Source organism: Geosmithia morbida, assembly GCF_012550715.1.
Source record: "Geosmithia morbida isolate 1262 chromosome Unknown scaffold_0, whole genome shotgun sequence".
Classification (NCBI taxonomy): Eukaryota; Fungi; Ascomycota; class Sordariomycetes; order Hypocreales; family Bionectriaceae; genus Geosmithia; species Geosmithia morbida.
The window spans coordinates 947,465-972,049 of NW_023336187.1; the positions used below are offsets into that span (position 1 = coordinate 947,465).

Genomic DNA, 24,585 nt, shown 5'->3' on the forward strand with positions numbered 1-24,585 from the left:
ACACCTGTGAGTTTTTTTTTTTTAGTTTTTCTTCCCTCTCTGCTCTGCTTCCTTCCAGACGGAGACGGGGATCGATGATGATTCCTCAGACTCAACGAAAAAAAACTCGGTGACACATGTACATATATATTGCGTTGCAGGCACCACCCCAGGGAGAAGAAGTTCATTCTCCACAACGATCCATTGCTCGGTTCTGTTGCTGAAGAGGAGAGAGGGAGAGAGAGAGGCTGTCTGTATCGGCAATAGATGAATGAGTGAGTACGAGTAGAGAACAGAACGGTGGTTCAGGCCACCGTTTCCCGTTCTGGATATCTGAGCCGTTCCCCATCTGTGAGCCCTGCTCTTATTGTTTCACGGACACCCCGAAAATAGGCACGGTCGGATCTGAAATATGCACCGTCGACCAGACCTATCTGAGCGGATCCTTTCACTCTGACCCCCCCCTTCTTATATAAATCTCCACTATTTCCCGCGCTCAAGACCCATCATCTACCAAGTATTACCTCAGGGATATTACAGATTATATATTATATATAAGAGAGAATGTGCTCCGTGGTGGTTAGAAGGTTGGTATCATCAGTGGCTTTAGATAGGGTTTAAGTAGGGTTCGGCTCAGGATTCCAGGTTTCTCCTCTAGGAGTTCCCCCCCCCCCCTCCCTAAGAATGAAATAAAAGGAGAAAATTCTGTCCAACAAGTAAAGGAAAAGCCGTTGGGGGAGGGGGAAAGGAAGGGAGAGAAAGAAAGGCCATGCATCTTGTGCGTGATTTCGGCGCGGTTTATAGAGTATGGGAATGAGGAAGAAGATCCGCATCGTAATCAGAGCTTTCTATACGGAGTAATAATATATATATATATATATATGTATGTTTACTTTATTAACAGTAGGGTTAAAATGTAAAAAGTGGAGGTTGTACTACTCGTAGCAATAGGCCCCGCCGAGGAAATTCTCGCCGATGAGCTTTTTTTTCTTCTTTCTGTATTTTTTTCTCTCTTCTTTTTCCCTCTCTCTTTTTCTATTATTCTTGTTGTTGTAGTTGTTGTTGTGATTGTATGTCATGTCTGTTTACATGCTGACCTTGGCTCGCTTGGTGACCTGTCTCGATCATCCATCGCTCTATATAAAGAGGGGGCAGGGGGGGAGGGGTGTGTGTGTGTGTGTGTGTGTGTGTGTGTGGGTTGGACAGGGAAAGACAAAACGATGCCTACTATATACTAATATTACAACGAAACGCCATATCCCTCTTCTTTCTTTCATAACAATAACGCCATTCTATAGAGCAAGAGTGAAGAAGAAGGGTACAGAAAGAAAGAAGAACAAAAAAAAGAACAAAAAAAGGGGGGAGAAGGAAAAAGAAGGGAGTGTGTGGGGAAGAAGGAGAAGAAGCAGAAACTAACACCACGTAAAGACTGGACTACTCTTGACAGCCTCAAGTCTCTCGACAATGACTTTGCGCTGATTACCCATCTGACCCTCTGCAGCCGTGTAGCCCAGATCGCCCTCCAGATCGTCACCGTTGTACAGTCTCTGCGCTATGCTGCCGCTGCTGCGACGCGTGATGGTGACCGGCGTGAATGAGTATCGTCTCTGATGACTGTTACCTGTGCCTGCACCGCCGCGACGTTGCTGCTGCTGCTGCTGCTGCTGCTGCTGCTGCTGATTCTGATATTGGCCTTGCAGGCTCTGACCGCGGGAGTGGTTTCTAGGTCTTCCGTTGCCGTTGCTGCTGCTGCTTCCGTTGCTGCTGCTGCTGCCGCCGTTGCTGTTCTTGTCGTTGTTGCTTTTCCTGCTGTCTCTGTGAATGCTGCGTGGTGACGTGCCGCCCGTTCCCTCATCGTCGCCGCTGGTGGGGGAGAGCTCGAAGCGTCCCGGGTGGGGCATGTCGGCGGGCTCGGAGGGCGATATGCCCAGCAGGTCGTCGACGCGGACGTTGCTCTGGTTGGCCGGTGCCGAGGCGGCGATGTCGGCCTCGTCCATCGAGTACTTGTCCCGCGAGGCATGGGCGTACGCAGCCGTAGCGGCGACGGCAGACGTCGAGTTCCGCGGGGACGTGGGCTGCATCGGCACCGCGACGGGAACGTCGACGAGGTCGTCCCACACGCAGACCTTCGTGCGCCGGGTGAGCTCCAGGGGGCCGTGGTCGGGTGTCTTGAGCGCCTCCACCACGTTCCACGCCTGCCCCTTCATGACGGCCAGCTGCTTGGCGAACATGCGCTCCTTGAAGTCGTTGTCGTTCTGGAAGACGTGCTTGAGTGCCATCGAAGTCTGGCTCCACCAGTCTGTCGACGTGAGGAGCGGGAGGAAGTGGTCGCGCGTCTTCTGCGAGAACGGTCGACCTATCAGGTCGACCGGCAAGAATAGCCATCCGAATGGGAAGCTGGGAGGGTCAGGAGAGTCAGTCCGTGCAGGTGGCTGTCAGGTTCGTATACAGTGAGAGGTGAAGGGAAGTGGAGGCTGTGGAAGGAGTAGACCCACCTTCTCCAGGCGTCAGGGTGCTTCCAGGGCCACGACAGGGAATTGTCAATGGCGCCGAGACTGACGGTAGGCACGTTGGCGGCGGCCTTGCGGCTGGTGGCGTTCATCGGCTTGTGGCTCTTGTAGGGGTTCGCGGCGCGCGGGGCCGGGTTGCTGGCCGTCCTCTGGACCGGGGCGGGACGAGGTGCGGGGCCGGGCGAGTTCTCCTCGGCGACCGGCTCCATGTTGAGCCGCAGCGGGTCGCTCACGATGGACGCCTTGCCCGTCTCCCAGTCCAGCTTGACCATCCAGTTGTCGAGGCCACGGTCCGTGTTGCGCATGATGTAGTCGAGGATGACGAGCTTCTCGAGCTCCTCGCGGAACGACTGCTTGAGCGGCTCTGTCCACGCAAAATGCTGCGGGGTGGGCGAGTTGCGGCCGCGGCCGCGGTTCTCGTCGTCGCCGTCGCCGTCGTCGTCATCGTCGTCGCCGTCGCCGTCGCCGTCCCTCCCGCTGTTGTACTCGTCCTCGTCCTGGAGGCGGGGCGGGGTCGACGACGGTCGGCAGTTCTCGGCCCACCGCCTCTTGCTGCCGCCCTTCCGACGGCCCGTGTCGCTGGCCCGGAATCCCGACCAGTACTGGTCGGGCCAGGGGTGCTCGCGCAGGAAGACGTTGGCGTCCTTGAAGCCCTTGAGAAAGACCTGAAAACTCCCCGGCTTGGCGGGCAGCGGTGTCTTCTTGCGCTTGAACTTGCGGCGGTCCCAGAAGGGGTAGTGGAACGACTTGGACGAGAGCCACACCACGTCGGTGTAGGGGACGAGGTGGGTGCGCAGCTGGCAGTCGAGGACGTAGGCGGCGGCTTCGCTGACGTACGAAAGGTTGGGAATCAGGCTGTGATGCGCGCCGCGCGAGCAGGCGTCAGTCTTCAGGAGGTCAAGAATCAATGGGGGGGAGGGAGAGGGTGAGAGATGATCATTTACCAAGCACGTCCAAAGAAGCAAGGGAACAGGTTGCGATGAATCCACTTGTTCCACTTGGGGTTTCCGGCCGCATAGGGCTCTTCGTCCTTGGGCTTGAAGACGCCGACGATCTTGCCGTCCGGGTCGCGGGCAAAGTAGCTGCCGGAGCTGCCCTGGGAGATCATGCTAGGGTGAACCTCCTGATCGATGGCGCTGCGCACGCTGTCGACGATGGCCTCGAACTCGTCCTGCGACATGAGCCCCGGCTGGAGCCCGCCCAGCTCTTCCGGGGTGATGGGGCGGACGCCCTCGGGCGGCTGGAAGACGGAGTGGTGGATCTCGAGGTGGACGTCGTCGGCCGAGTCGGTGCGGCCGCCGCTGCGCTTGAACCGCGCGGCGATCTCGTCGGCCCACCGTTCCAGGCGGGCATTGATGGCCTTGAGGTCGACGCCGGCGTTGCTACCCACGCGCTGACGTGCCCGCGGCCTCGCCGGTCCGCCGACGGCTCCCTTGACGGACGAGGACGTCTGCATCCCGGTCCGGTTGAGAACGGGCTGGGTGGACACGGCGCCGAAGCGCGCTACCGACGCGGGCTGGAGCGAGCCCTGGGACTGTCCGAGGAGCTCGTCATCCGACTCGTCGCTGAACTGGTCGGCCTGGGCGAGGCGTTCATAGCCCGTCTTGGCCGGATGGCTGCGGCCAGTCATTGTCGTGTCTCGTCTGTTTTGCTGTCGAAGGCTCTCTTCTTCTTTTTCCACCCTACTGTTTGGAAACAGTGTATTCTCTCCGTACCGTCATCGGTCGATTCGCGTCTTGTCGCTGCTGCTGCTGCTCCTCTTCTTCTTATGCCTCGCGAGAGTTTGTTTTCTTGCTGTATATATATATATATATATATATATATATGTATGTATGTAACGAATGACGTGCTTGCCAGGAAAGGGGGAGGGGGGATGACGATGATGCTGAAGTGTTAGGAAATGACCGGAGAAAGTAGTCAAGGAGAGAGTTGGAAAACCAACGACAGGAAAGTCAGTGCGATGGCAGATTACCGCTGGTAGAAAGTGTCTAGGTGAATGCTGATGGCATATCCTCTCTCGAAAGGGGTGGACAGAGAGGGAGAGGAGTGTCAGAATAGGCTTCTACGTGCTCGTACGTCGTATGGCCTTTCAGCGACGCGGTATATGGATGGGCCCATATTTCTCTCTGTTGGAGAGGCTCTTGCCTGTTGACAGCTGTATCTGTAATCTGTGTGGCTACGCTTCCTGTGGCTACGCTCCCTGTGGCTACGTCTCCTGTGGCTCAAGCAGGACCGGTTGGGTCTTCGGAATGGCTCTACGATAGCACTATCACAGCGCGTTCTCACTGCTCAGCGAGTCAGCCAGCGGGACGTGTTTTCAGTTGAGGGTGTTGGGGGGGAGGTCGGAGTCGGTGATTTATTTAGCCGGCATTCTCAGTGCTCAGTACACGCATACGAGGGAGCACGAGATGATATAGCGGTAGCACATTCCAGGACGGTCGTTACGAATATCACGTGAGGATGATGATGTTCTGTTGCGTTCAACGCAGAGATGCCATGGAGCGTGATGGATGGGGAAAACGCTCGAGTGGACAGAGAGGGAGACAGAAGAAGGGGAATGGCGGAGGACCTCTACGCCTTACGTGATGATGGTTCTCTGGTACGACTTTGATCGGCATATGACGACATTTGATGATGACGGCAACCGATAGCACGTCGTGATAGCTACGTCGTGATAACACGTCGTGGCACGCAGCAAAATATGCGGCAAAACGCAGTCATGGCAGTAAAAACGCACCATGCTGCCTACGGTAACCGTGCAGCTTGCCGCGGTTACGTGGAGGTGCGGTACGACTACATGCGCTCCGTACTCGTACTCGCAACGATGCTGCCCGTCACGACGCAGATGCACGGCCAGACATCATCAGGCCAGACCATCGATGAATGGCCCGTTGCCGGGCAGACCGTTGGCCATCATATTAATAGCAGCATCGCTGCTGCTGCTGATATATTCAGCAGCGCCGTCACCAGCACATGCAGGTATTCGCAATCCACATCCACGATCCACAGCACCGCAGCACCGCAGCACCACAGCTGCTTTGACAGGGCTACCAGCATAACAAGCTCTGACGAGCACGGCTAAGCAGGCGAGGCAGCCCACCGTCTCGTCACGGGACACGGGACATGCATGGGTCACGGCAGCCTGCAGTTTGCAGACATGTAGATGGAGGGTGGAGGGACTGACATGGACACTCAGATACTCTGCCCGTGCTCGTGCGTCGCAACATATCACACCGTACCGCATACCCGTACAGTAGAGTGGTATCGCGCATGTAGCCAGATGGTATATGATGTGGCAGAGATGTACGGGTACCTTATCCATCGAGATTGCTCAGGACCGGAGAGGAGGAGAGAGAAAGACGTCACTGGGTGTGGGAGCCCAAATAGACCAACATATCTTGCATTTGCATGCCAAGCCCCTCCCAAGGTGCGGGCGGGGGAAGGATGAATTGCTGGACAGCACACAGCGCAGACCAGTAAGGGGAATAGTCTCAAACCCTCTCCGTCTCTCCTGTCTCTCTCTCTCTCTCTCTCTCTCTGTGTGTGTGTGTGTGTGTGTATGTGTGTATGTGTGTACGTCTGTCTCCCTCCTCCCTCCCTCCCTCTCCAGACTGCCGCGGACAGCCGAAGGACCCGTAACGCCAGATGTTCTCTCTCTCTCTCTCTCTCTCTTTTCTGCCCAACGTGTTGTTGATGTGTGCGGGGTAAAAGAAAAAAAATCGAAAGATGCTGAAAATAGAGAAGAGAGTACGAATCGGGGGCTGAGCTAACCATAGTTCATGGACATGTCTTTTTTCTTTTCTTTTTTCTTTTGCCGAGATGGAATGGTGCCATGGCCCACGGCCAGAGGAGGAAAAAAAAAAAGTCCAGACCATTATTGATTGAGTAACACGGCTTTTTTTTTTTTTTGAGTCATACCGGGGGAGGGGGTGTACCCACATGGATGCCGTCTGTGCATATGTGTGTGTCCGTTTTACCGTTTCTTTTTATGAAAGATGTGTGAGGGAGAGAGAGAGAGAGAGAGAGAGAGGGAATGATGAAGAGGATGATGGTGATGGTGATGGTGAGAGGTGAGATTGATGGAATGGAAGGGATGAGGAAGGAAAGGAGCAACAGAAACATCAACAGCTTACAATCTCGCAACAGGCAATAAACAAAGCATGTATTGATACTCCGTACAACAGAGCAGAAAAAAGAGAGACAAGACTGATCCCCTATTTCTCACCTCTTCCCCCTTGTTTCCCTATTCTAACTCAGCACATATGAGCGCCGACCATGTGGCAACTGGCATGGGTAACCCTTCCTCCCCCCTCCCCCCCCCCCCCCCCCCCCCCCCCGGGTCGCCCTCACCCCCCAGCACCGGGGAGAGCATCCAGACCCATTGGAAAGGGTCACGATGGTGTTTTTTTTTGGGTTTTCTTCATTCTTTTCCTCTTCCTTAGCGTAGCGATGGGGGGGGTTCTCTGTAGTAGATGATGATCCTAAGGCAGTGAGACTACATGCTATACGGCCCCATCGGACATGATGAGTTCCCAAGGTTTGACTCGATAAGTAGTGTGTACCTTTTTTTTTTTTTTGTGATCATGTGGCCTCATTATCATTTACATCGTCTCAATTTTTTCTTGGTAGTCGTCTCCCTAACTGTCGATAACATTTCCATCCTTCGTTGAGGGAGGGGGAGGGGGAAGGGAGACAGGTTCAGAAAGAATCGGTGAGACTGCTGAGACATGGAATTGACCGTGTCCCCCCCCCCCGTTCAAGAGTTGGCACAGGCCAGGCCTCGAAAACATTCATGCAGAATCAAGATGTCAGTTAAAGGCATGATGGAACGGAGAGTGATCCGAGGGATAAGCATAGAGAGTTCCCTGAGGGATCAGCACTGAGCGTACCGCGTGTGGGAGAGCACAGACAGGTAATAATCCCAATGGCTCGTCCCCTCCCCCGTTTCCACAGACCCGGATCCATCCCGGACCCCGGGGGGGAGGGGGGGCCCTCCTCTTGCCTCCCAACTAACAGTCTTAACGCGTCGTAGCTCGCCCCTCTTTTTGGTGTCTCTTGGCTTGGCTTGGTGTCTATGACTGTCCCGTGTCCCGTCCGTTCTCGTCACCTGAGGAATGGCTAGCCGTATGAGTTCCCCAGTGGTTTCCCTGATGGGTTCCCCGATGGTTTCCCTGATGGTTTCCCTGACGAGTGACGACGGGGTTTGTCCTGATGTCTACCGGGAAGCTGCATACGTTACGCATCGTTGTGACTAGATCCTAGTCCTAGTAGCAAAAACGTACAGCCACCTATCCGTACAGTCTCTGCTGGAATAGTCCGTCAGTGTAGCATTGCTAGCAGCACTCGCTAGCAGTGTTACTCCGTACTCGTAGCTGTCATTGATTATCAATAACGCATGGTCTGTCTGCTCCTCCTTGTCCCATCCCTTGGGCTGCGGGCAGCTGTCCCGGGCAGTCCATTATCATAAATGATGCATGAATCCCCTTGTCCGGACCCCTGGAACCTGTGCCCGTATCCAAGGACCAAACCCGACCTTTTCTGTGTCTCAGTCGTATAAAACATTGCCCTACAGGCTATCGGAGGTTCCACGTTACCGACTCGAAGCTTGTGTGTTGCATTAATATTACTACTTGTGGTATCATCACTATACGTGTGTACATTGATTCTCATCATCATATATTAATACTCCTCACGGCCCTCAGTCTCTGTGATCCTTCTTCTCCCTTCTCTTCCTTCCATCCATCTTATCCTTCGTTCCGCACGAGATAGCTCTCATAATCTCACACCTCACACGCACTCACCCACGACCTAACCGCCGTCACCCATTCATCAGAGGCGCAGCACCGATACCGACACCGACTACGTACAGCATGACCTCGACAGACATCACCATGCGAGGCCGCACCCGCGACCGCAGCCACCACTCCCGTCGCTCCTCCGTCGTCACCAAGACCTACCGGCGCACCGACGATCCCGAATCCAGCACGTTCCGCGGCCGCTCCCCCCAGCGGGCCTCCTCCCCCCGTCGTGCCCGTCGTTCCCGCTCCCTGTCCCGTCCTCTCTCCCCTCGCAGCCCCTCCGCGGCCACCACCGCCATCCCGGTCAACAACGTCAACGCCGCCGGTACGTCCGTCGTGGCCGCCTCCGCCTCCGCCTCCGCCTCCGCCTCGGTCCTCTCCCCCACGAGACACATCCTGCTCAACAACCGTCTCAGGAGGGACCACTGCCCCTCCCGTGCCTCCTCCCCTCGTCGTCGCTGGTCCAGGAGGGCAAGGTCGTCCACCCGTAGGGGAGACACGGATCTGCTCATCCTCAGCCATCAGCAGCAGCAGAGGCTCGACTCTAGTCTCTCCGGCCTGCGCAATGAGATCCACCTCCACCCCGAGGATTTCACGGCTTCACACGATGACGCCAGCCCTATGCCCTCTCCGACCTAAGGAATGATGTACCCACAAGGTCCTATCGGAGACGAACAAATATCGAATTCTTGCCCGGAAAAAAAAAAGAAGAAAAATAACCAAAACAAAAAGGATTTTGTTTCTTCACATCTCCTCTTCTTTCTCTTGCTTGGTTCATACAAAAAAAAAAGCAACCTATTCCTGATCCTGTAGGAAACAGAGTGGGGGAGAAGAAGAGAGCAGCAACCCCGACCCCAACCCCAACCCCCCACGATCAAAAATCTCGGCTTTACACAGAATGAAAGCTCTCCTCAAACTCTCCAAGAAGACGGTGTGCAAGCTAGTCCCGTCGAGAGAGGGGAGATATTACGACCGAATACAGCCACGGCGCTTCCCACCGCTACGCTCCTCTCAACCCCCCCCCCCGGTACCTGTATCCAGAAGAGCAAGGGGGGAGAGAGAGGGGGGGGGGGGGGGGGGGGGGGGGGGATGGTTTCCAGGTCCCTGATGCGCACAGAACAGCTGCTTCCCAAATTGTACCAATATTATCCATTGAGGAATTCGAGCGGTCCAGGTTTTACGGTCCACCCAGAGAATGACGGGGGAAACCTGAGCGGTGCTGAGCATCAAGGGAGGATAACGAATCATGTTCCTGACAAGTCATGTATCTTTGTCTGTATTTCTTTGTGTTGTTTTTTTCTTTAATCTTTCTATTTATTTTTTTATATCTTTCAATGGGGTTTTTTCCCCACTCTTGTTGTCCCAGGTATCTTTCCATACTTCTATTTTATCTCTCAAGTCTTTGTTTTTTTTGTAATAGTATATCAAGAGATATGAAATTCGCAACCAACTACGTACATTGATGGATACGAGTACATCTACCCACATCCAGAGACATTCACATGCGGTTTGTCTCTCCGCTGTGTCGCCCCCCCGAGTCCAATAAAAAATACTCGTACGATGTGCAGACCACGTTTCACAGACCCGACGCATCAATGGCCATGCATTAATTCAATCATTCATTATGCTCTCGTTTCAACCGATAGATGAGACCACTCATGCAGCTCTTGCTGCTTCTTCTCATCCTTCCCCCTTTCCTGCTTCCCCGGCATCAAATCTTATCCCACTCCCTCCACGACCCGATCCTGCTCATTCATTATAGCCATTGTGGATCACCACGTCTCTTATAAGCACAGCTGTCGACCATACAATTGATCGTAGCAAGGCTTACACCATCACCGCCGCCATGTACTCGACTACTTTGTCCAATGGATCATATCCCCTGATTGAACCGACTGACCAGATCCTTTGATTCAATCGGGTCTTCATCTCGATGAGCAACGTGTAGCGCTGCTAATATAACTGTACGAGACCCTCACTAACCCTCTCAACTTGCCAGGCACATGCAAGTCTTGAGAACACACCTCAAGCTACCCCGTCTTACAGCTATATCATCATCTCTTGATTTCTTTCTGGGTGATAGCATCGCTATACCCTGATCGAGGACTGCCCCCGTCATCTTATCCCCAATTCCGTGTGTCAGCCAGTCCTTGGCTCTGCCAAACAAGGATGTCCCACGTCTCACTGTCCGAGGCCATCTCTGAACCGGTCGAGTAAGCTTTCCCGGTGCCCACCCTCGCTTGCCCATCATCTGCCCTGGTATCAGCACCACGAGCTGTTCCAGCTCCCGAATAAGCTTGTCTAGTAGTTGGCCTGGCATCACCAGCTGAAGACAGCGGGTAGGCCCGTCCGTCCAGCGCCCACGCCAGCTAAGTCTGGCACTGCGGTCAGGCGTCTCGTCGGACAGGAGGATGTACACACACACTGATCACGTCGTGGGGGGGGGGGGAAGATTCGTAATGTCGCTCGGTGCCTGATTATATCGCAGCGGGGAGACATATGGTAACTGGTCATATCTGACATCGGCACTGTTACCTCTCGTCACCGCCGGGTCATCATTGTCGTCCCAGATCAGCCCGCAACGGTGAAACGGCTGGTCTGCCGTCCTGATTCCGGTTGGCCGAGCGTCCCAACAGCCATCAAATCATCGGTTGGCCTCACCACGAAGCACGCGAAAGCCAGCGGGATAGAGAGGCGCTGTGCCTTGGTCTTGGACGGAGCATCCACAAGGGATGGTGCTTCGCCTGATGGAGGTTGAACATGGCCTCAACCGGTCCTTGAGATGAAGATCGGGTGGATGGAGTAGGTCACCGGGGTAAATCATACGAAGCGGTAGTGGAAGAGTGCCAGTTAGATGCATGCTGGCGATGCCGTCTGCAGTAGCCACTTGCAAGATGGAGGAAGAAGTCATGGAAGAAGAAGAGACCTGATCTTGCTCGTCTCGTTGTCGGTATACCCATGCCGCCCCATGCTTGAGAACGGCAGCGATTCGGATATAGAGAGACATTGCATCGACGGCCTGGTAGTATCCGATGGAAGGGGGCCCAGTTGAAGCTGTTGTGCCTAGCATGACTTTGACCGACAGAGGCCACCTCGACACCACGGCAAGTCGCAAGCACGCGAGTAACCGACATCGTGTCTTGTCATTACTATTGATCAGTATTACCACTTGATCTCATTGCGTTGCTACTGCCATACACAGATTTATACTTATCGATACTAGCTGCAACCGTTGGCAGTTCGATGTCGCCCATCTGGGGATGGAGAATGGAGGATGGACAATAATCATGTGTTCCTCCTGCCTTGATGCCTGCCTCAGTGCCGTTGTTGGTAGGTAGAGTGGGCCCGTCTGTCGTTCCTGCCGTTCTGCTCCGTAAAGGGGCCAAAAAAAAAAAAGATTACTAAGCACATTTCCGAAGGCCACGACTGAGTGCAGGTTCCGTGGTGATGTTCCATTCAATAAGACGGATACCAGTCTCTTTGCTCAGTAGGATTAATGACAAGATATGCTCCTAGATACCAGGGAAATGCAATCGCCATACTGATCCCTCCCTCTCTTCCCCGATCGTACCTGTACGGACCAACGGGTGCGTACAGGCCGGAGCGTGTAATGGCAAAGGCCCTGTTAGTGCTGCTTCGTCGCGTGATTGGCTCAGCTCGTCGCCCGTCTCCGTCGTGGGTCGAACTTTTCGAGCTTCAACTTCTTTGGCCTGCATCTTTCCTTTTCCTCTTTGGCCTCTGTCCAGACCACTCCGAATTTCCACCAACAACACAACCTGCTCGCAACACCAGCCGTTTCCCGACGACTACCCTAGATCGGTGGCCGGGAACTGCTTACCGCTGCTTCGCCGGCCAGTATGCTAGAGAGAACTGCCGCTGGCTTGGAGTCGAGTAACCTCAACATCCGTCGGGTCCTCTCACGTCCGACATCGTCATCCACGCGACTTCCTGGCCCGCCGCGCACAGGTTTCTCGCACGGCCGCGGCTCCTGGCAGAGGCGCTCTGCTTCGACAAGGAAGGCCTCTATATCCCGGAACGAGCAGCGACACGACGATGCCCCCGTCTCCGCCTCAGCCTCCGCTGCTGCTGCCGCTGCTGCCCGGGTCGACGGCCCAGTCGTCCTAGACTTTCTTTACCCGAGACAGACCAAGGTTCTCCTCCGACAGAATCCTCCATCCTCGCCCGCCTCGTCCCTGAACCACTCCAGGTATGGTGCTGGCCGCGTCGGTACGTCGAGGGATCACCGCCCATCGTCTTCCTCGGTCTCGACCGCCCAGGCAATCACGACCGGGTCCTACAGCCAGACGGCTAGCGTCGACGAACACCCCCCTCCTCCTCTCCCGAAGCCGCAGTCATCGCGGTGGGACGAGGTGACGGTACCGCCCAAGAACGCGTACCCTGTTCACGGAGCCAAGGGCGCTGATGTGACGGTCGACGCTGCCGAGCTGACGGCTGAACAGGATGTCCTGCGGGGAGCTTCGTCCAGCCGGCCCGGAAATGGCGCGACGCTGTCTGAACTTCTTGCCGACGAGGAAGGGCGACTTTTCCACGATGTCTGGGACATCTACTGCCGCCTCAGCCCTGCCGAGAGATCTGCCATGCAGCCCCTGGTTGTTCAGTACCTCTCACGATCCCAGAGTGTAGTGGAGACGGGCCGTGCTCTGTCGCTGTTTCGCCAGGTTGACGTTTCACAGTGGGACGACAAGTTCCTGTCAGCCTCGGTCCTTGTCCTCCTCCGTTCAGGGAACCAGGAACGCGCCATTTCCGTCTTCAAGACTGGGCTTCGCTCCAGCTGCCTTACCGGCGGTCTCGAGTATCTCCTCATCGACACGGTCAGCAAGCAGCAATGGGCCACGCTCCTGGACGTCTGGACGGCGTACTGCAGCAATCTGGCTCAGGCAGAGCCCAGCAGCATGCCTCGCGGCTCGCTCCTGGAGCCCATCGGCTCGCTGCAGAGTCTCGGCGCCCTTTACTTCTCGTTTGAGCGCTACCTTGCCGCCGATGAAGGCAGGGTCGAACGTTGGCTTGACTTGGACAAGACTTCCAGGCCTGCACTGCGACTTCTTCGCCGCACTTTTGCTACCAAGGCGCTGAGGGAGCCATGCCCGCCCAGACAGGCATCAGTCATCTTGTCATTCTGGCGCGATCCCACCATGTACGAAAATTATCTCTGGCGCATGCTCGACCGATGGTACACCAAGAAGATCTCGACATCGACCGCCCGCATGCTCGTTGACATATACCAAGACTTCAAGTCGCTGCCGGGAGCCAAGCCCTCGGTCGACATCATGCGCGGCATCTTCAAGCTCCATTACCCCAATGGCGTCACAGCCTTGGAGGGCCTCTATCAGGACTGGATCAAGTCCCGGGGAGAGCTGAGTCTGTGGGGATTCGAAAAGTTCCTCAAGTTCTTCGCCCACAGGGGAGACGTCAAGCAGGTGCGGGAGCTGTGGAAGCGCTACGTCGAAATCTTCCCGTGGAAGCTGGAGACTCCCCGTGGCTTCCACAGTATCATGAATGCGTACGCCCAAGCTGGAGACGTAGCAGGTGCCGAGGAGGAGCTGGACCGCATCATTAACCACTATAAGGTGGAGCCGGACCTCGGCATCTGGAACATGCTGCTCAAGTGCTATATGCGCGCCGAAGACTATCCCAAGGTGCTGGCTTGCTTTCAGGAAGTGTCCAAGATGCACAAGCCGGACTCATTCACCTATGCACACGTCATGGCCATGTGCTCCAAGAAGGGCGACCTCGAGCAGACGATCCACTTCTTCAATGAGGCGCAGAAGAACGGGGTGCCCATCTCCAGAGAGATGGGACTCGCCCTGGTCGCCGCCTACTGTCACAACGACAAGCTGCTGGACGCGGAGAAGATCTGCACCGCTCTGGCACAGCGCAAGATCACGAGCACGGCCGTATGGAACCAGCTGCTGCTTCACAACGGCATGCATGGACGCCTAGACAAGTGCTACGAGCTCCTGAACGCCATGAAGAGGTACAATCTCGAATGGGACCACAACACCATCTCGCACCTCCTCAACGCCCTCGTTCGCGTCAACCAAGTGTCGCCCGCCTTCCAGGTCGTCCGGGACGCGTCCAAGAACCGCCTGCACGTGCTGCAGCCGGAGCACTTTTCCATTGTCATGCTCGGGGCGGTGCGCACGGGCGACCGCCCGACGGCCGAGGCGCTTATGTCGCTCATGGAGTCTCTGACCATGCCGGTCCCGTTCAACGCCATGGTGGCGTACACCCACGCTGCTCTGCGGGAGGCACCCAACATGCGACGCACGCCACAGCTGGGGAAGCAGATAGTCGCATCGCTGCGCAGACTGGTCGGCGAGCCGGGCAACGACGTCAGGAAGCTGAAGCTTGAGACACGCAAGATCGGGCGAGCCGTCCAGCTACTTGTCATGTTCCGCGACTTCACGAGCGTCGAGGAGCTGGTGAACCTGTTCACCGACCTATTCCCGCAGTACAAGGACGGGGGAGAGGCGCTCCCGCAGGACGTGCTGGCCTCCCTCATGTTTGCGTACCACCGCGACGGCAGTTACGACTCGGTGATTGAGCTCTGGGACCAGACGTGGCCGCTGATCCTGAAGCGCTGCTCCACGCCGGACGGCACGGGCATCTACCCCGCGCACCAGTACGACGTGACGCGCCTGGTGTACCGGCTGGCCGAGACGTTCCGGGCCATGGACGACGGCGAGGGACTCCTGGCGTGCGTGGGGCAGGTGACGTCTGCGGGCTTCAAGCTCACGTCGAGCACGTGGGACCGCGTCATCTGCGGGCTGGCCGACATGGGCCAGTGGGAGCCAGCGATGGACTGGTGCGAGACGATCCTGATGCCCGAGTGGCGCGGCTGGAACCCGCGGCCCAAGTCGCTCAGCGCGCGACGCGAGGCCCTCAACCCGCGGGCCCTCCAGCCCACGCCGCATGCCGTCCTCGCCCTGCAGACGGAGTGGCTCGAGAAGCGCCGGCTGGCGGCGTGGTCCGCCGACGTGGCGCGTCGGCTGGCAGACGTCGAGCACCGCTACCCCATCCTTCACCACGCCTTCACCACATCAGACTACGGCGACGTCAACAACCCCGGCCCCGAGGCGCCGTGGGTCGTCCGCGGGGACTTGCGGCTCGACCGCGCCATCACCGACATCCTCACCCCGCTGCCCTTATCCGAGCTGCGCGCCATGCAGAACTCCCTGAGGAGGCGCGAGCGTGCCATGCACGACGCCGCCGCTGCAGAGACCACCAATCCCTTTAGGGTACTTGAGGATGGACGTCGCACTCGGGCAATGCTGGAAGGCGAATTGAAACAGCTTCGATCTGTGTTGAGTCAGATGCTATCAAGGAAGAAGGATGATTGATAAACATGTTCCACCTCTTTTATTTTTCTTTCAATCTTTGCACAACCTCTTTTTTTTCCCTTCCAACATTCTGAAGATGGGACTGGAAAGAAAAAGAAGAAAAGGAGAAATATTAAAAAAAAAGAATGATTTGTACCAATATGTATACCCAAGTCTTGAACGAGACAGAAATAAAGAAAGACTAAAGGGAAGATTTTGTGTTGGATTTTTTTTGTACATTTTATAGAAGAAGAGAAAAAAGAGAGACTTTGTACGGAGTAGAGTAGTAGTTGTTTGCCTTGTCAGTCTTTTTTTCCCCTTCTTTTTTGAAAGGAGAATACTGGATATAAAACATTTTAGATGATTTGATTCTCTCATTCTTGCTCTTCTATGTCTTGGTCTGAATCTACAATCATAATGTTCAACTACGGGGGAAGAAAAGAAAGAGGAATGACGAATGGATATAGGTGTTTTAGATCAAGAGATTTTGAAAAAATAATAACTATATACTTGGAGGTGGCATGTCACTGCCATCAGAGGACGTCTTGCCGCCACTCACACCTATAGACCGGAATCGTTGGGTCAACAGACCCTCGGCAGAACCACTCGACACGTCGGACGGGGAGAGGCGGGATGGTTCGCGGGGACTGCCCAGATCGACATAGCCGCGCATGTCCCGTGGCGCCGGGGCTCCCTCCTGCAGCCAGGCACTGTCGGGTGGTGAGCTGTGCTCGTCATGTTCCGCGATGCTGCTGCCGTCGCTGTCGATGCGTTTCCGCGGAGGGAGATGCAGTGGAATAGGATCTACCGTGTTTATATCGCTGTTGGCAGTGGGAGCGGCAGCAGTAGCAGCGGCAGACGAGACGTAGTGGCGTATTATCCCAAGTCCGTCGGAAGAGTGTAATATGCCTCTTGTGGAGGGATGGGACGACGGCGTGGTGAGTGGGAAGCCGGCGCTGCGTCTCCGGAGGGCCTTTTCGGCCACGAGAGAGGCGGTGCCGGGTCCCGTGGGAGGGGTAAGGGCAGCGGCAGGGGTAGGGGTAGGGGTAGGGGTAGGAGCAGCGGCAGCGGCAGCGGCGAAGGGCTGCATGACCCTGACGGGCTTGTAGGGTGTGAAGCGCGGTTCCGGCATGGTCATCTCGCTGCGGAGCTTCTCCTTGCCGTCGGGGACGCGGTTGGCGAAGACGACGCGGATGCTCTTGTACAGGTAGTACCGCGCCCGCGAGGGACAGCATATGTGCAGGTGGATCAGGTAGCGCAGCGTGGGCTTCTCGGCCGGGTCGTCGGCACGCCCCGCCGACTTGGGGATGCCGTCTAGGATGGGCCCAGCCGAGTAGCACCGTTGGCGGATGAAGGTCTTGGTGCCGGGTTCCATGCCCGCCAGGTCGTAGGGAACCAGGAACAGCTTCACCGCCGTCTTGTTCTGGTTCTTGATGATGATCTGCACCTGGCCCCTTTCCGGGATCCGGTAGCTGCCGCCCGGCGGGGCCCGTGGCCCCGAGGCCGACGGCCGCGACGACACCTTGGGTGCTGATGTCACCCTTCTAGCCTGCTGCTGCTGCTGTTGCTGTTGCTGTTGTTGTTGCTGCTGCTGCCGCCGCCCATCATTGCCGTCCACCTGGCCCTCGGTGGTGACCCGGCGGTCTGCGTAACGGCTTTGGGCCTTCCTACGCGATCGGCCTTCGCCCTCCAGATTCGGCAGCCCATTCTCCAGATCCACCTGGCCGACGTAGGGGCTGGGGCCGTCGTCTGTCTGGGAGCGTCCGTGCGAGGCGCCGCCGTAGCTGTAGTAGACGGCGCCGAAGGGTAGCGTGACGTGCGGCGGGCACCTGAGGCGCGCCTTGCTGTCTCCCATGCCCAGGACGCCGATCTGGGCCATGAACTCGAGCGGTTTCGAGGGTGTCGTCGACATCCGGCCACGGAGGATGCTCTCCTCGTAGGAGCCCACCATGGACGCGTGCTGGATAGGCGTTATGTCGGACCCGAGCGACTGGCGGCGTGACATCTTCGAGGCTGACGAGAATGATATCGGCGAGTCACTGGCTTGTAGAGACCCAGGTGTCGAGTGCAGCGGCCTCATGGGCTGGTGAGCCTGGGAGGGAAGAGAGCCCATGCGCCTGTGTCGGGACTGCGACGAAGGCGTCTCGGATGAGTGCATAATTGGCCATACAGAGGGCGACGACGACTGCGGCGTCCCAAAATCGTAGTGATGGTGTCTCCCTAGATCGCCGTCGAAGTAGTCGATGCCCAGCATGGCCGTGTCGTCGTCGTTGGTCAGCGATTGTGCCAGGGGGCTCGTCGGCGGCCGATACGCGAGGCTGGAGGACAGGGACGGCGATAGGGGCGGCGGCGGCGCGCCGAAGAGCAGCGAGTTAAGCGAGCTCCGAGATGCGTAGGGTCTGCGGTGGATGGGAGCAAAGTCTCTCGGTGGCGATGTGACCATGAAGGGGTTCCCGGACAGAGACGCAGGCTGCATGGGCTGGTACCCGTGGTGATCCGGCCGTCCGGATTCGGCGCTGGTGAAGTCGCCGGTGTGCAGGGCAGATCGCGGGCGCTCGATGGAAAGTCCCTCATGAAGCCTCTCCTCAGACCGTTCCCGCCCCTGGGTCTTCCGGGGTATCGAATGGGCGGCCGGGAGGAGGCTGGTGCTCTCGCATGGTGTGGGGGAGACCGTGGAGAAGGGTTCACGGTCATAACGGTCGTCTCCACGATCAGAGACGGGCTCGTGCTCCGAGAACACGTCAGTCTCATTCTTTTCGGGAGACGTGTGCCAGTGAGTCTCACGTCCGTGAGGTGAGGGGATCCAAGTTGGGCCCTGGCCTCTCTTGAGCCGCTCAATGAGAAGCTGACGGCTAGAGGTGGTGCCATCGTCATCGTCACTTCTGTTCTTTTCCGGGGCCGGGCTGCCGTGAGGACTGTCGGGGACGGATCCTTCGCATAGACCAGTACGCAGACTCTCATCCGAGAAACGTCGGAGGGACGAGGTAGAAGGCGGGCCGATTATGAGAGGCACGAAGTCCGGGTGGTGGTCAAGATCATACTGGAAGATGGGCATTATGCACAAGAGCTGGAACCACAGCTGGGCTGCGGTCCCGACTGCATGAGAAGATTCTGACAAAGATCATCAAAAGCCCTCGGTTCAGGACTCGTTCTTCGTTTCTGTTCTCTTCCCTTCCCTTCTTTCTTTTCTTGTTCGCAGAGGGAAAGAAAGAAAGGTATCAGAGGAAGTCTGTTACTTGATCACCGAGGTTCGGGCGATGTCGGCGACAGCGGAACGAGACGGCGACGGGCCGCAAGGGTATAGAATGGGCGGTAGGATATAACAAGATATTACAGCGTGATATGTGATATGATCATCCAACAGACGGATCGACCAAGGGTCTAGAGATATACAGTAATAGGTGGTGAGACAGAGAGTGAGGTGAGTCGGAAGGGACGAAAGACGGAAGAAGAAGAAAATGAAGGGAAAAAGGTGGGAATCCGATAATATGACACCAGAGAAGGAACGACGACGTCACGGGAGCAGAGACCGAGTTCGGTCAGGGCGGTGTGGGTTGTGGTAACAGTTGGTATGTACGACTGCAGCCGTCCTACCCAGTATTGTTACTGAACCCACGACTAATACTAAAAGTCGATTCCGCTCGTATCAATACTCCCAATCATGCAATACCGATGATGAATACTACAGTAGTTTTGACATTGATACTGAGTATTCTGTTTAGGCACTCGTACGTTGACATCTCATGCAGAAACACGCCGCCGCCGCCGCCGCCGCCGCCACGTCTGGGCACCGCTGGACCCCAGCTGAGTCCCACTGAGTCCACTGAGGAGCATATGCCCCCCGCCACCGGAGTGTGCTGATCAGCCTGATCTACTCCATACTGCCGTTAGCATTACGTATACGAGCGGTCCTGGATCTCATCGTCCTGCCGCTCTGTGCTCCTCGCAATATAATAGATGGATAAAGGGGTCGGCAGGATTATGCCTCCCAAGTGCCACTTTCAGAGAGAGAAGCTTGGTCGATGCATGTTACCCGAATACGCTACAATCTACGTACGTGGCTTACAACATGGCTCATTGTTCCTACATCCCATCCAATACGCTGGTGCACTAGAAGCCCACCAATCACTTCCCCACATCGTCAACTGTATTTACAGCGTACATCTCGGCACTTCCAGTCCCTATAATCGGGTACCTACCCGGTAGCGGTTCCAGGGTCCAACTCTCTCACTGACGAAATTTTCAACACTCATATTCTCGCCATCCATCACACACACACACACACACACACATTCTCTCTCTCTCTCTCGCGAGAGAGGATACAGCACATACATCACAGACAACAATGGCACCGAGACGTCCGCCGGGGGGTTCCAGCCCGGCACCAGAATCCAAGAAGCCTCGCAAGGGTTTCCGCGTCGGCCCGGACAATCTCCCTGACGGGCCGTGGCGTCGCAAGGGTACGTTCATTCACACAATATCTATCCATCTCATCATCAAACACTTTGACCGATTTTTCTTTTGTTTTTCTCTCTAACACACACTTTCTTTCCCCCGCATACTCTGAATAGTCACCAAGATTAAGAAGGACCTGATCCACAAGGCCAAGGTCAAGAAGCAATACGCCAAGATTAAAGCCCAAGAACAGCCTCAACAGCTGCAGGAGAAAAGGCCTGACGGGGACAAGCATGACGACGGTCAAGCAGCAGCAGACCCAGCCCTCCACCCCACCCGCCAACTCATGCTCAAGGATGAAGAAGCCGCCCAGACAGGCGTCTCAAGGGGCGGCGGCCACGATGACGGTGACGATGATGACGGAGAGGCTCCCGGCCGTCGCGGTGGTCGCAGTGGCGGCCACAGCGACGGTCAGCGCCGCCGCACCCGTCGTCCAGGCTACTACGACAAGCAGCTCCAGAAGGCCGACCAGCATCGCGCAGAGGCCGAGGCTCGCGCCCGGGAGATCCAGCGCCGCAGGGAGGAGCGGGAGCAGAAGATGGCCCAGAGGGACAGGTACCGTCGTGCCATGGCCAAGACTGTCGGCCCTGACGGCAAGAAGAAGCTCGGGAGGGAGAGTAACATTCTCCTCGAAAAGGTGAAGAGGATCGTCGGCGAGCAGTAGTCTTCTCCTACCTCTTTCTTCTTTCCCATCGCTCACTCCCCTCCCATCTCAAAGGATGGGGAAGAATGGAGAGCGGTGTGTGTTTCCAAAACAAAACAAAAAAGCCTTTTATCCTTCTTCTTCTTCTTCTTCTCTCTTACCCTCTAGCGTCGTCGTCGTCATCATCATCTTTCTTCTTCTTCTTCTTCTTCTTTTCCGGTTGCTTTTCGGCTGGGTAGATGGTCGTCTTATTCTTCTCATGCTCAATAGACTCCCCCTCCCCGCCCCCCGAGTACATTGCATCATGCGGTATTGCGTGTATTTCCCCTTACCCTTGTCTCCTCCCCCTCATCCTCGACGGGGCAAGCCGACGTCCTGAATGGCCGTCGACATCACACCATTGAACAGTGATGCAGGTAGTATTACTAGTAACACTTGGACTTTACGAGTATAGTGCTGCTAGTGGTAGCAGTACAATGCCGGTACGAGCAGTAATCCCAATCATCTCGCAGGAACATGACAGCGTATGTGGACCGTGTGTGTGTCCTGGGCCATCGTCCTTCGGTTTCGGTATCCATCCTGCATACAAGTGTGTTTCGTGTGCGTGGCAGCGTCCTAGGGAGGAGGTATGCACAACCAATCTCGACTACCGCTATTCGCTCCGTCTTAGAACGACGTTTCAACCACCTTGGGTCGAAAGAGGATCCTCCTAGTCGAGAAAGGACACGGTGGATTCCAGCTTTTCGAGGCGGGGATATCTTATAACCTTGTAGCAGTAGTAGCAGTAGGAGCAGTAGCAGCAGCAGTAGCAGCAGTAGTGTACATGACCTGTACGTCGAGCCTACAGGCTCGCAGTAGGGAGAGCTCGGAGGTGTCGAGCCATTGATGCGGTCGCCAAGGCGCTACGTTGCTGTTCTGCTGCGTTAGCATGGAATATTGCCTGATATGCAAAACGCCTCTTCTAGGCATGCGGCGCGCAGACACGGCAATAAGCGAATAATGATACTGATAGTATGCTTCAAGAGGCGTCAAGTATGTGCGATGCTACCACCATGTCAGTAGGTGCTCGTAAAGTTGAGCGCCCACACCTGTACGGATAGGGATGTTGCGGGGGACCACCAGTGAAACCTGAGTACTATCAAAGGAAGAATCGTGTGGCCTGCTGGCATTCACATCTGATGGTCACATTGTCTCGACCACGGCAGTCGGGACGGAGAAATCAGGGCGTCGAAAGTTTTGGGAGAGGTCAAATCGCGCCCCGGCTCCGGCAAAAATGGTGTGAAACAGTGGCTCTGCTTTAGCTTCGTCGGAGGAGAGCTTCTTGTAGAGAGGGTGATGGGCAGGACCCCGAGGTATCGCGGCTGTTTCACCTGCAAAACAAGGGGTCAAGGGACGGTGGGTCCCCACTGGCACACGCACATCAAGTGTGCAGGGGTAGAAAGACCGGGGTTGGCTCAGTGTGCATGGCAGCATGGCAGCGTGGCAGCAGACTGGCAGACTGGCAGTACGTTGGTCGTCGTTGATACCCGCCTTCGTACTCGTGCTCCTGTGAGTCTGTGACCGTGATTTTATAAATCAACTTCGGTCTGGACCCGCTTTCCGGAATAGAAGTCGATGGGGGAAAACACATAATGCACCTGTTCGAGGTTAGCTGAGAAAAGTAGCAGAGGGCGCAGGCTTCTCATCACATGATTCTCTGTGTTGCTCGGTACGTGGTAATGGTGGAAGTGCTGGCTATTCTCGGATATGAGACGTGTACACATAGATGGCGTCGGTGACAGGGAAAAGGAAACAAAAAGGTGGGAATTGACTACAGGACACTCATGCAGGTCATGGGTCGTGCATTGAAGAGCTCAACTAAAAGTACGTTGTACATTGTACAGATTAGTATTCCGTCCATGATAGTATCAATCCCACAATCTGTACATGTAATAATACTACGTACTGCCTTGGTAGATGTCCGTGATTGTGAGGCGCGCTTCTGTTGTATCTAGCGACATGGTAGTCAACTGTTCTCCGTGCCAGAGTAACAGAGTGCTGCTATGAGTTCGCACAAAACGAAAGACCAAGTAGCCTTCATTGGTATAGTCATGTAATATGTCCCGGGTCTGCATCCTCATAGTGGACCTGACCTGACCTTGCCCTGTCCATCGGGTCCATGTAATACTTGTTACTCGTGCATCGTGGCGGCGAAGGTTGCATAAGGATGCAGAGGATGAGCTGGAATCTTGTTGGTGGTCAAGACGTCTTCTGTGTCACTCGACGCGCAGTCTTGTCTGGGCTGTATCAGCCAATACTGCAAATAGACAGATAATCAACGACAAAAGTTTAGTCTCAGCAGGAGAATCCGTGTGAAGCATGCTGTCTGAGAAGGGTGATAGTTCGTACTCGTGCTGCTATGTCGTCGTAAGCGAGCGAGTAAGTACGAGCGAGCAAGTACACAAGCAAGCAAGGCCAAGCGGGTAGGTACAACTGCTACTCGTGCATGGTCCCCTTGCAAGCATGAGAAACTTGTTGCAGTCAATGATCACCCTCGTCCAGGCCACCCTCTGGCAAAGAGCCTCTGGTAGTCTCTCGTACCTGAAGTCGTTGCCCGGGGATGGGCAAGCGTAGTGGTACCAGAGTCGTCGGATCTGGCTGGCTGGTATGGTTCTGTGACCCATCACCTTCCAGGCTCCCTCCGACCGGGCTCGCCGTTGAGCAATGAGCGTCGGACGTCCAAGGCCGCAGGACAAGATGTGGCAGGGGTTGCTGTCTCTCGTGTCCCCACCTCGAAGGCCGAGGACCATCCAAAGAGTCAGCCCTGAGCCAAGGGCCGAAAGGCTGGCTGGCGCAACCGTTGTAGCTCCACTGAGGAGGGTGGCTTTGGGGCCTCGGGAGCCCCTCACCCCTGGATGATGGCACGCTAGAGTCGGAGGGAGCATACGAGCATTCCAGTCTCCGAAAGTATGTATGTCAGTCAGCAGAACGGATTCACCTCTGGGGTGAAGGGGGAGAGGGAGGGAGCGGAGGGAGCGAAGGGACAGAGGAGTAGAGAGAGGTGTAGAGAAAAAAGAACCGACGGGAGGGAGGGTTGCACAGTGTATGATTTTTGCCAGCCTTCGACGCTGGCAGTTTAGGAAGGAAGGATTGCCAGAGTTGCACGGAGTATCAAGTCCCATCGCACCTGCCTACGGAATGGTGGCACGGAGCAGCATTAGAAGCAGTGAATATATAATTACAGGGAAGGCACGACGGGGCGTCGGACCTTCTACATGTACGGTATAAGGAAGCATCATTACTGATGCGTACGCGCGCCTGTATTCGTACTTGGATACAAGTGACGGGCATTGTCGCCCAAGTGGTTGAACCGAGACCAGGTTATCTAATACTCGTAACATCATTTAGGGCCGGTGATGATGGGCCATAGGATGGGGGGCAACGGCTCTGGGGATACGGAGCGGTACAACCGGAGTTTGCAGCGGCTGGACACGCTGGTGATTTACAGACACGACGACTCACGAGCACTTTACTCAATACCAACATTAGCAGCACCGTTACCGCGTGTAAGTACTAGAACCGCAGGAGATGCCGGCCGTGACAGAGAGGCGATTAAACTGAGAGTACATTCACGGAATAATATGACCTGGTAAGTTTGGTCAATAACTAATAATAGTATTAACATTCGTAACACTCCCCCCCCCCCCTTATTTGAGCCGGCGAGATGCATGTGAGAGTGGTGGATGATAAAAAGAGGCTCAGGTAACCTCGACCGGCCAGTGGTGTCTGTTCCTCTCCATGGTCAGCGACCGCTACCGGTAGTATTACGGCGTGTCACAGCGTATCACAGCGTATTACAACGTATCACCACCATTAATCTC

General features: G+C 55.8%; 6 protein-coding genes across 6 annotated transcripts; 4 read left to right on the top strand and 2 right to left on the bottom strand.

Annotated features, from left to right (window-relative positions):
- Positions 1–1,391: 1,391 nt before the first annotated feature.
- On the bottom strand, positions 1,392–4,119 carry GMORB2_0311 (phosphatidylinositol 4-kinase type 2; the record flags this gene model as incomplete). Its single annotated transcript, XM_035462297.1, has 4 exons — positions 1,392–1,586; positions 1,929–2,376; positions 2,475–3,344; positions 3,461–4,119. The coding sequence occupies 4 exons, from the start codon at positions 4,117–4,119 to the stop codon at positions 1,392–1,394; spliced, it is 2,172 nt and encodes a 723-aa protein (XP_035325227.1).
- A 1,089-nt stretch (positions 4,120–5,208) lies between these two features.
- Positions 5,209–5,571, top strand: GMORB2_0312 (uncharacterized protein; the record flags this gene model as incomplete). Its single annotated transcript, XM_035462298.1, has 1 exon — positions 5,209–5,571. The coding sequence occupies one exon, from the start codon at positions 5,209–5,211 to the stop codon at positions 5,569–5,571; it is 363 nt and encodes a 120-aa protein (XP_035325228.1).
- A 2,809-nt stretch (positions 5,572–8,380) lies between these two features.
- GMORB2_0313 (uncharacterized protein) lies at positions 8,381–8,926 on the top strand (the record flags this gene model as incomplete). Its single annotated transcript, XM_035462299.1, has 1 exon — positions 8,381–8,926. One exon carries the CDS (start codon positions 8,381–8,383, stop codon positions 8,924–8,926), a length of 546 nt encoding a protein of 181 aa, XP_035325229.1.
- A 3,218-nt stretch (positions 8,927–12,144) lies between these two features.
- Positions 12,145–15,648, top strand: GMORB2_0314 (pentatricopeptide repeat-containing protein PET309; the record flags this gene model as incomplete). Its single annotated transcript, XM_035462300.1, has 1 exon — positions 12,145–15,648. The coding sequence occupies one exon, from the start codon at positions 12,145–12,147 to the stop codon at positions 15,646–15,648; it is 3,504 nt and encodes a 1,167-aa protein (XP_035325230.1).
- Positions 15,649–16,129: 481 nt separating this feature from the next.
- On the bottom strand, positions 16,130–18,682 carry GMORB2_0315 (uncharacterized protein; the record flags this gene model as incomplete). The annotated part of the gene is made up of 1 exon (XM_035462301.1): positions 16,130–18,682. One exon carries the CDS (start codon positions 18,680–18,682, stop codon positions 16,130–16,132), a length of 2,553 nt encoding a protein of 850 aa, XP_035325231.1.
- Positions 18,683–19,972: 1,290 nt separating this feature from the next.
- On the top strand, positions 19,973–20,746 carry GMORB2_0316 (uncharacterized protein; the record flags this gene model as incomplete). The annotated part of the gene is made up of 2 exons (XM_035462302.1): positions 19,973–20,087; positions 20,199–20,746. 2 exons carry the CDS (start codon positions 19,973–19,975, stop codon positions 20,744–20,746), a joined length of 663 nt encoding a protein of 220 aa, XP_035325232.1.
- Positions 20,747–24,585: the final 3,839 nt, after the last annotated feature.